Below are 11009 nucleotides of genomic sequence, written 5' to 3' on the forward strand. Positions count from 1 at the left end.
CTTCCAAAATGGTGCTGCTGTTAAATTCTTTCTTCTTTGTCAAAGTAGATATCTCTTTTTTAAAGATCCTTTTATTGTCATTTCCATAGAGGTTTGAAAGAGAGTAAAAGTAAACATGAGTGTTAAATCCACTGCCATGGGACGCCTGGGTGGCTTAGCAGTTGAGTGTCTGCCTTTGGCTCAGGGCATGATCCTGGGGTCCTGGGATCGAGTCCCACATCGGGCTCCCTGCATGAAGCCTGTTTCTCCCTCTGCCTGTGTCTCTGCCTCTCTCTCTCTCTCTCTCTCATGAATAAATAAAATTTTTTTAAAAATAATAAAATAAAATAAATCCACTGCCTTTACCTGAAATATCAGGATACTTTTTTGGAATGCTCTTTCATATTTCCCAGCAGTGTAGAAAGATGCCTACCTCTGCCCCATCCCTGTGTCTCCGTGCTGAAGCCACACCACGAGCAGGGAAGACAATACACTGAAGTCCCTTGCTCTTAGGCATTTACGAATGTTCTTCCATCACAAGACTTTTATTTTTTTTTATTTTTATTTATTTTTTTTTTATTTTTATTTATTTTTTTGGGGGGGTACCAAATTACTTTATTTGAAGGAATGATACAAACGAAAGAAGTAGATGTTTCGGTACAACTTATAGAAAAGGTAAAGGTAACCCCAACATGCATGCACTGCCTCGGTGACCAGGGAAGTCATCCTGTGGCTATGGGAAGACAGCCTAAGGCTTAGCTCTCACTATCACTGTTTCCCAGGGTGTGCTTGTCAAAGAGATACTCTGCCATGCCAGATTCGGGAGCCCCCATCTTGCGCAGGTTGGTTACATGGTCACCCAATTCTTTGATGGATTTCACCTACTCGTTCAGGTAATGAGTCTCAATGAAGTCACACAAGTGGGGGTCATTTTTATCAGTGGCCAGTTTGTGCAGTTCCAGTAGTGACTGATTCACGCTCTTTTCCAAGTGTAATGCACACTCCATTGCATTCAGCCCATTCTCCCAATCGTCACGGTCTGGTTTCTTAATATCCTGAAGGAAGATTCGACCACCTCGTTGGTTCTGCAGCTTCATCAGTTTCTCAGCATGTTCCCTCTCCTCATGAGATTGGTGGAGAAAATATTTGGCAAAGTTCTTCAAAGCCACATCATCGCGATCAAAGTAATAAGACATGGACAAGTAGACGTAAGACGCGTAGAGCTCCAGGTTGATCTGGCGGTTGATGGCGGCCTCGGAGTCCTGGTGGTAGTTCTGGCGCACCTGCGAGGGGGACGCGGTCGTCATGGCGGAAGCTGAGGAGAGGCGGCAGCGGCGGCGGCTGCGCGGCGCTGGGGCGGCGGCGGCGGAGGCCTTGGGGCGGTCCGAGAGCGCTGCGTGGAGGTGGCCGAGGGCTGGCTCTGAGCGGCGGGCCCGGGGAGGGGAGACGAGCGCAGGGTTCCGTCCAAGCACTGTTGAAGCAGGAAGCCGCGGCAACTCTCGGCGGAGACTGGCCCATCACAAGAATTTTAAAGAAGGGACTCCAACCCAGTGAAACACGTCAGATTTCAATAAGAAGGTATTCCAGTTTTTCAGTCTTCTTTTGGTTCAGTTGTTTGCAAAACATTAAAAATTCCACTTTGATCCAAGGCTTTACTATTTAGAAAGCATTTCCGTTTACAGTAAAAATCTTTACTTAAAAACCTGCCTATTTAAGTTTTATTCAGTGTTTGGAGACTTGGTAAAGTTTTAGGTGAAGTGCAAGTGCAAATCAATTCTTGTTTTGTATAATTTTATGAAGTTTTTGCTCATGTAAAATGTCCTCCACCCTCTCACCAGATCTAGATGCCTATTTGCCCTTCAGGAGAGGGGTAAGCTTTGGCTTCTATAAAGTCATCCTTTTCCATCCCAAAAAGTATCACCAAGTGTCACCTCTGTCTTCCCTTTACCCTTCCAACTAGTTTACAAACAATTCATTTTTAAGTAGCATGCACTGCTTTGTAACAGTTCTTTCATTAGGGTTTTTTATTGTGGGGTTTATTTTTGTCCTGTTACTACACAATTTCCAGGATTTGGCATTCAGTATCCATACACTGACAGTAACATCCTTGCAGGCAGAAGACCATATTAATCTCTCCCTCAACATCATAACTCACATATAAAGAGCACTCAGTAGATACTTGTTTTTTCGTTTGACAAATAGTGACCTACTGTGCCAGGCCAGGTACTAGGCACAGCATTTAGAGCTGTGAACAAAATCACTCAGGTTGCTTTTGGTCTAATGTTGACTTAAGGTCTCCTTTCATATCTACATAAATGAAGAGCAAAGAAATAGATATTAATTTTAGAAACATATCAATGAAAAAACTGTAAGACGTATTTGAAAATATACTTTTAGTCACTGATCACAACTAAGTCTGAATTATGTTTATTTTACTCACCACCATCTTCCTTTTTAGAGACAATTCTGTTTTTCAGCCATTCTTTGGTTTCTTTTTTGACATCCTGAGCCAGTTCTAGGACCACCAAAGGTGTGAAGGAACTCTCACAAGTATCCAAAGCTGGTAAGGTCACTTTCATCTTTCACAAACTTGCTGAAATTAAAATAAAATATAAAGCACATGGGTTACAACAGAAAAGAGAAATATATATAGACAAACATATATTTGTATTTTCTCTTAATTACACCTAATTCTGGATTCCAAGAAAAAGGAAAATATCTCATGATCCAGTTGTGTTATGTGACAGGCTCAACCAATGGTTCACAGCACATGTGTAAGCTAGGCCCAAACAAAGTAAGGCGGAACACCATCCTTTTCTGTAAGCAGCTCAGAACACAGCAGGGGGGACACCCAGATAAAGGGAAGGACAGCAGTGTAAAACATGCTTTCACACAGGAAGAGTACAGAAGTATTTATAAGGGATTTGACACCTGAACGGGATTTAAAAGAATGAATAGGAGTCTGCCGGTGAGACTTGGATGGCATTCTAAATAGAGGAAATAACATTCCCTTACAAAATAATGATGACAAACAGCCAACAGAATCAGAGAAATACAAGTAGATTAGGTACAGCTGCAGCACTACCTATTAGCTTCCTTCCTAGTTTTTCTTTCTTGAGAATATCATCTTTATCTCTGTTTCCACGTTTGAAAAATGACTCAAGTCAACTTGGACACCCACAAATGGTATTAAACTAAGGCCTAATGGCCTCCCTCTAAAATGTTTTTCATGCGAATCTCTCTAACCCATTGATTCGCAGCAGGGACAATTTCTAGACTTTAGACAATCTTATTCTAAGCTTGTACTTGATTTAAGTTTTAATGACTCCAAAGTACAAGTGCCAATCAATTCCTGGGAACAATCACAAAAGGAGTGCACAACACCACCGAACACCTTTCCATTCTTAAGGATGAACTATGATCTTGCAACAAGCTGATCTAATAGAACAGTGTAATCTGGTGTACAGTAATACACTTTTGTTTTTCTCCCATAGAACATAGTTTTGGGGCAACATAGGTATTATAAATCAATGCTGAGTTCATCTTATAGCACAAATGCTTCAGGAACGCTATTATAAAATACCAGCCAAATCAAAAGTCAGCATGCTACACTTTATGAAAGTAACCAGATCAAAACAGGACTCAGTACTCCCCTTCAAACAGCTAAAATAATGTGGTCAGGAATTATATGGAATGAAAGAATAAAACATACCAATTAGAGCTATGGGAACTCAGAACGCTTAATATGCAAAAGTTTTCAATCAAGAAAAGGGAGAAAACCATGTTCTACACAAATCAATGATGGAAGAATAAAGACAGTATAGGATAAGAACAGTAAGACCAGAGCAAGGAGGGGCCACATTTTGTGAGCTGTTGACTGAAATTTAAGGTACAGTTCACATCTGCTCCAATGGCCAGAAAGGAGTCACTATAAGTTTCTGAGCAGAGGATTAACTACGTGTCAGAGCAATATGAACCTCAACAGGTAAATTTAGGGGGCAAGACTGTGTTTTTCATCTTTCAGTTCCTCTGAACTTTAAAATTTTTTCATAACAAAAAGTTGGGGAAAATGGTTAATCTGCCAGTAGACTACAGAGGCTTAGGCATCACCAACTTTTAACTGGAAATATCAAGTACAATGAACATTTATGTAGTAAATGTTTTGTGCCATGCTGTGACAGAGTCTGAAAGTACAAAAGTAAGGTCCCCATCTTGCTTCTGGGGAGCTCGCAGTCCTACAGCAGAAGCAAATGTGCACCAAATCATTCTAACACAAGGCCTGAGCACCATAGTCATAAACAGGTGAGGTGGGGCAGCAGGAGGGAGAGATTAACTTTCCTGGAAGGGAGGCTGAGAACTAGACACCCTTCAACTTGGAAAAGGTATATGCAGATAACTCTAAGGTTTCTGACCTGGGATGTGGGAAAGAGTAAATAAAGAGGCAAGTTGGAAAGAATGGCACAATCAGGGTTCAGGGCACAATCAAGGGTTCAGCAGGGTACATGTGGACATGCATCAAAGATGTCAGTTTTCTGCCATTTATGCATTGCCTAATATCGTAATAAAAGGCCTACCTTATTCATAATTACCAGGTCATAAAATAATCTTTTAAAGACACTAAATGCAGGTTTCAGTTCTATACACATATATGAGCACCAGCTACAAATTCGTAATAAATATTTGCTCACTGATTTATTCTCATTTGAGATACTACATGCCCTTCATTACTTGAGACAACCTTAACAAGATTTCTAATATATTACAACGTGTCACTATCTCTGATATCCAAAGAGTTCCTACAAACTCTTGGGAATATCATCTTTAACTCTGTTTCCAAGCTTGAAAAATTCTCAAGTCAATTTGGACACCCACAGATTAACAAAAAAAATACAAAAAACTAAAATCACAAGTCACAAAAGAAGAAATACAAGCAGCCAACACACATTTTGAAAAGATGCTCAAACATACTAATAAAAGAAATGTAAAATTAATATAAGATGCCTTTCCCTTTTCAGTTTTGCTGAAGTTGAAATGTAGACAAGGCCCAGTTCTGGTACAGGTGTAGAAAATTGGGTATTTTCACACATGCCTGACAGATGTTGTACTTTAGTATCACCTTTCCAGAAAGCAGAGTGGCAGTATGAAAAATAATACTAAATACTCCTACTATTCATTACACAACAATGCCATTTCTAGGAATTTATGCCAAGGAGATAATAAAAAAGAATCTACATATAGTAGAAGTTCATTATAATTTTCTTTTTTTCTTTCTTATTTATTTCTGGGTTTTAGTTATGGCAAAGAAACAAGAAATAACTTACAACTGAAAGTCTAACAAGGGGAGATTGGCTAAATACATAAAGTGTGTCACAACTATACAATAGAACCATCAACACAAGGATACAGATGTGACTATATTAACATGGAGAACATTTCATAATTCCTTGTAAGGTAAAAAAAAAAAATACAAAGCATGATCCCATTTACGGATATACAGGATCCATACTAATAGCAAAATGGCAACACTAGCTAACGTTTGCTGGGGACTTACTACATGCAAAGCACTGGACTACTCATTAAATTCTCACACCAATTCTATGAGGAAGAAACTCTTAACATTTTCATCTAGCAGATGAGAAAACTAAGGTCACAGAAGTAGGTTTGTCCAATGTCACACAGTAACAAGCAGGAGAATTGGGATTTAAACTGTGGTGGCCTCAGGTCAGAGCTCACACCCTTAACCGTGTGTGGATACACTCACATTTCAATCTATACTGTGTGTGTTTTAATAAACATCCTATCAATGATTAGTCAGATATATTTCTCCAAACTACCATGTCTAAGTAGTAGGATGTAAGCTGATTGTTATTTTCTTCTTTAAATTTTTCTTTTTGATTGAATTTTAATGAGCAAGAGTTTTTTTTATAATTATTAAAAAAATGGTTTTTACTGTTGTAAAATAGTATGCACGAGCCCCACATTTTCAACAGTACGTGTAAAATGCACCTTTTAGTAAAGGCCAAATGATACTTTTTTAAACCTGGATAATACAAGGTAATATTTTGCTTTAGTCCCCTGATTAAAACCATACGAACCCTGTGAAAGAAGAGTTGCTTAATTTTAAAGATGTTTTGGAGTAAAGATTAACTAACAATGAAAAAGCCTTCTGTCCAACAGTATATAAAATGAAAGGAGTCAGGCAGCCTGGGTGGCTCAGTGGTTTCGTGCCACCTTCGGCCCGGGGCCTGGAGACCCAGAATCGAGTCCCACTTCAGGCTTCCTGCATGGAGCCTGCCTCTGCCTGTGTCTCTGCCTCTCTATGTGTCTCTCATGAATAAATAAAATCTTAAAAAAAAAAAAAAAAAAGAAAGGACTCAGCATCTAGGCACATTCCCTCTTATCCAAAAGGAGACTGCCAAAAGCACCAAAGGAGCTGGAGAATGATAGAATTTTTAGAGGAGAAAGAGCTTTAGGGGTCATTTAATCCTGTGACATCACTGTACTATGTTCATAAGACCCAAACTCACACAACCAGCATGGCAGATTTAGAACTGAAGACCAGTGCTCTTTGAATGATTTTCTGAAAAAGATCTTTTTTTCATTTTTATGAACTTAGTCAATAAAGTCAGTTTTACAGTTTTGTCATTAGAAGAAACACTGGCCTAGCCAAACTGTACAGGTGCATGCTTTTGCTCCATAAAAGTCTCAAAGACTAACACAAATGGCAGTGTTGCATGGACTCTGCTTTGTGCAATGTGAACCATGTGAGGGGGAAAGACTACTAAGGCTTTTTAGTGGAGTTTGGTAAGCTTTGATCCCTTTCTCCAGGACATAAAATGCTTTTGGGGTTTCAACACTGTCGGTGACAATCCTTTAAGGACCAACTCTGCTCTGTTAATGCTTGCAGTTTTCAGCTGTTCTACACTTAAGCCATCCATTGAGCCAAAATGTACTTACAACCCTGGCTGCCTAAGATGCCCTTCCTCATCCTGCTATACCTTCTGTGCTCTCTTCTTCCTGTCCCTGTAACCAACCTAGGGGAACCTACTGCTCAGGGAATTTTTGTCCCTGTATAGAAAACCTCTGGATGTCCCTTCCTTGGGGGACTCCTGCCCCTGTGCTCTGCATGCAGCAGAGTACAGGTAAGGAGGATTTAGTTTTACAGTTAACTGGTCAGTGGAATCCAGGCATGCCCTAAACCCACTCTCCAGTTGGCTGGCCCAATGGAGTGAACAGCAAGTCTAAAGTAGTGAAAACAAGAAGCCTCATGGCAGCCTTGGCCTAAGCTGAGTTCTGCAACCTGCTTTCACCAGAGGATCCTAATATGAGCTTGGTTCACCATTACAATATATATGACCAGCACATGGTACCAAAATACCAGATGGGAGGACATTTAAGTGTGGGTATGGAAGAGAGGCTCATGGTCCCAGTTGGGGCCAATCTAAAAACAATGATTCAACATATGTAGTCTTCTTAGGCACTGAAAGATAGAATGATTTCTGCAACTGCAAACAATTTCTCCATTTTATGCAGGTTGTCAACCAGGACAGCTGCCAGGAATGACTAAAAGGCATAGCATACAGGTTTCACAGATGCTCTGGGGCACAGGATAGCCATCCCAAATTCTGTTCTTATCATATGCTGGACTGCACAGAGGGCCAAAGGGAGGCCTATAAATGACTTGGATTCATGTGGCTGTTAGATTAGCTACTGGATCACTTGCCTACAGTAAGAGGTAAATACTGACCAGAGTGGTTGAAATGTCCATACAAACACACTGTGAGTTCAACCATGGGTTGGGGGTGGGGAAGCTGGGGGTATGTACATTCAAGGATCAAGAAAAGGAGACCCTGTATTCACTTTCTGAGTTTAGGAGGTGGGGAACCAGTGGAATTATAAATTCAAAGGCGAGTAAGAAGGAAATGCACAAGCAGTCTTCAGAAATCACCTTATTTCAGACTCAAGGAGAAATGTAAACCAAAATTACACAATTACTCTGTCATGAAGCAGAACAGGAACACATCAGTGAGAGAAAAATGAAGGGCCACAATGATTGAGCTGGAAAATGAGAGGGATTTTCTTAGGAGAAAAGTTATAACTTTAATGGCCAGGGCTAGAAGGAAGTACAGGACAGCTCCAGAGGCCCTGAGGGTAAAGACAACTTGGGGACATGCTCTGAAACCTCCAGTAGGCAGTTAACTATGAGGGCATTTGTGGGACATTTTTTCCTTGAGACCCAAGGTAGCTGCGTCTTGGTGTTATGTAAGATGTGGGCAAATTTAACAGTGGGAAATCAACACTGCACACAGCCACCCTCACTAGAGTTTCTCAGAGACACTGACAAGGTAAGGAAGCTGGTGAGGCCCACTCCCATACCTGGGAAATTGGTGGTATCAGGACCCCACAAGAAGATGCAGGAGAGGCAAGACAAGACATACTGAAGATGGCCTGGCCACAGCAGCCCAAGCCCTGGCCTGATTAGATGCTGCACTAACAGAAGGCCACCTCTGCACAGAATCACCCAACTGAGCCTTGCCACGGACTGACCAATGAAGTGAAACAACAATATTTCCACCTCTCATTTAAGCTTTGTATCTACTCTCATTATGCCACATACTGACAAGATTTTGCTTATTTAGGCTGGAATAATGTCTGAAAATCTGAAGCAGCCCTGAATCTCCCCTGCAAGTGCAGCACCTGACACAAAACTAAATTTCTACTGTGATAAAAGAATGAATCCATGATAACCATACAACCATTTAAAAAGATGTTTAAGGAGAATTTTTAATGATCCAGGCAAGTGCTAAGTGGGGGAAAAAAGCAAACAAATTAATATAACAATATGACCCCAATGATGTAATATGTACATTTAATTTGCAATAAAATACAAAAAGAATTAAGAAGATTTGCACCCAAATGTTTTTTTTTTAATTTTTTTTTTTTAATTTTTTATTTATTTATGATAGTCACAGAGAGAGAGAGAGGCAGAGACATAGGCAGAGGGAGAAGCAGGCTCCATGCACCGGGAGCCCGACGTGGGATTCGATCCCGGGTCTCCAGGATCGCGCCCTGGGCCAAAGGCAGGCGCCAAACCGCTGCGCCACCCAGGGATCCCTGCACCCAAATGTTAAGAGTTGGCGAAATTACATGGGATTTTAACTTTTATCCCTATACTTTTTCTCAATATTCCATGTTTCTACAATGAAAAACAAGTTTCACTGGCTTTAAGCCACACACTCCAATTTACCAAGCCTTTTCCATTCCCTTCCATTATTTTCGACCTTTTAAAATTCATTCAATAGCTGGTCTGCGCAGATACGATCTACTTTCCACCGTGAATTGAAAACTATGTATCATACTCACAAAACAGGAAACCTTAGAAACATCGAGTTCCGTAGGTTAGTGTGACTTCAAATTGGAAAGAGGCAAATAATAAAGATTTCTTTTTTTTTAACGCCACGGGGCTAAATTCTTAAAAATTAAACTCCGCAGGTTTAAGGAAACGGGAACTGTTTTCATCCTGGGCGAACCCCACCGCACTTACTACGTGGGACCCTGTGCACAGTGTCCAGGCGGCCGGAGCGGTGTTTTGCAGCAGCCCGTGCCGCCCAGTCCAGGCCCGGGGAGGCGCCCACGGGGAGACCGCTCTGCTCCAGCCACCTTCTCAGGTGTCCCAGGCCCTGCCCCTGGCTTGCACGCAGGACTCGAGTCGTACGCTACGTCCCCGCGCGGAGCCTGGGCAGCCCATCACCCGGACCCCGCAAGTCCGCTGCGGCCACGGAGGGTTCGGACTTCCCCCAACCCGCCCCGCTGAACCCGGGGGGCGTCAGTCCCGAGCCCCGCTGAACAGGCCCTTCTTCCCAGCCCCCCTCCCTGCGACTACCCCCCGAGCCCGCATCTCCCCCCATCCCGGCCCACGTCCCGTTCCTGGGGCTGCCAACACTGGGGGTGCACCGGGACGGAAGGAGCCCCGCCGCCAGGCAGCCCGAGCTCAGCCCCGCACAGGCCGGCTCCCCGCCGCCGACACGAGGGTCTGCGCTCCCTTCCCCCACGTACCGGCCGCAGCGGCGCTCCACGCCTTCGGAGGCGGGCCCGGGGCCGGAGAGACTCAGGAGCCCCCGCGGACGCTCTTTGGCAGGGGCGGACGCAGGCCGCTGGGTGTGGCGGGACTGGCGGGGCTGGCGGCGCTGACGGCGCTGACGGGGCTGACGGGGCTGGCGGGGCTGGCGGCGCTGACGGCGCTGACGGGGCTGACGGCGCTGACGGGGCTGACGGGGCTGACGGGGCTGACGGGGCTGACCGGGCCTAGGAGCCGGAGCGCAGGCACAGCGGACCACGCCGCGAGAGGCGGGGCCGGCACTGCGCCGTACGGAGCGGGGCGGGGCCTCGCGGGGAGGGCGGGGCTCGCGGGAGGGCGGGGCCTCGCGGGAGGGCGGGGCTCGAGGGAGGGCGGGGCCTCGCGGGGAGGGCGGGGCTCGAGGGAGGGCGGGGCCTCGCGGGGAGGGCGGGGCTCGCGGGAGGGCGGGGCCTCGCGGAGGGCGGGGCTCGGGGGAGGGCGGGGCCTCGCGGGGAGGGCGGGGCTCGCGGGAGGGGGGCTCGCGGGAGGGCGGGGCCTCGCGGGAGGGCGGGGCTCGCGGGAGGGCGGGGCCTCGCGGGGAGGGCGGGGCTCGCGGGGAGGGCGGGGCTCGCGGGAGGGGGGCTCGCGGGAGGGCGGGGCCTCGCGGGAGGGCGGGGCTCGTGGGAGGGCGGGGCTCGCGGGAGGGCGGGGCCTCGCGGGAGTCCTCCCGGCCGGGACGGAAACGGCTCCGCGGAACAAGGAGATGAGCCTAGCTGGCCCCCCGCCGAGAGCGGGAGCGCGGCGGCGCGCGGAAGAGGCGTGCCCTGCGGGCTGTCCCTCGGGGGCGGCTGGGGGCCCACGGCGGGAGGGGCGCGTCCGACGGGCCGTCTCTCGGAAGCGGGGTGCGGCCTCGCTGGGCGGCGGTGCGCGGAGAGGGGGGCACTGGTGGAGCCGCTGAGCGAGAACGCGGGTG

At 45.8% G+C, this 11009-nt stretch overlaps 1 protein-coding gene and 1 pseudogene across 4 annotated transcripts in view; both read right to left on the reverse strand.

The window, feature by feature from the left end:
• The window catches only part of ANO10 (anoctamin 10), a 228752-nt gene extending 218444 nt beyond the window's left edge, over positions 1-10308 (reverse strand). The window contains exons 1-2 of one of the 4 annotated variants that reach the window (XR_013361650.1): positions 10036-10308; positions 2420-2572 (exon numbers count right to left, since the gene is read on the reverse strand). Coding sequence is in view for 3 of the 4 variants with exons in the window: in XM_077865995.1 (XP_077722121.1) it covers positions 2420-2558 (139 nt within the window). In the remaining variant the exon portion in view is untranslated. The remainder of the gene's footprint in view (positions 1-2419; positions 2573-10035) is intronic. The other 3 variants (XM_077865995.1, XM_077865994.1, XM_077865993.1) reach the window with 3 other exon arrangements.
• Positions 580-1339, reverse strand: LOC144294196 (ferritin heavy chain pseudogene; annotated as a pseudogene).
• Positions 10309-11009: the final 701 nt, after the last annotated feature.

Source organism: Canis aureus, chromosome 22 (genome assembly GCF_053574225.1).
Source record: "Canis aureus isolate CA01 chromosome 22, VMU_Caureus_v.1.0, whole genome shotgun sequence".
NCBI classification, from domain to species: Eukaryota; Metazoa; Chordata; class Mammalia; order Carnivora; family Canidae; genus Canis; species Canis aureus.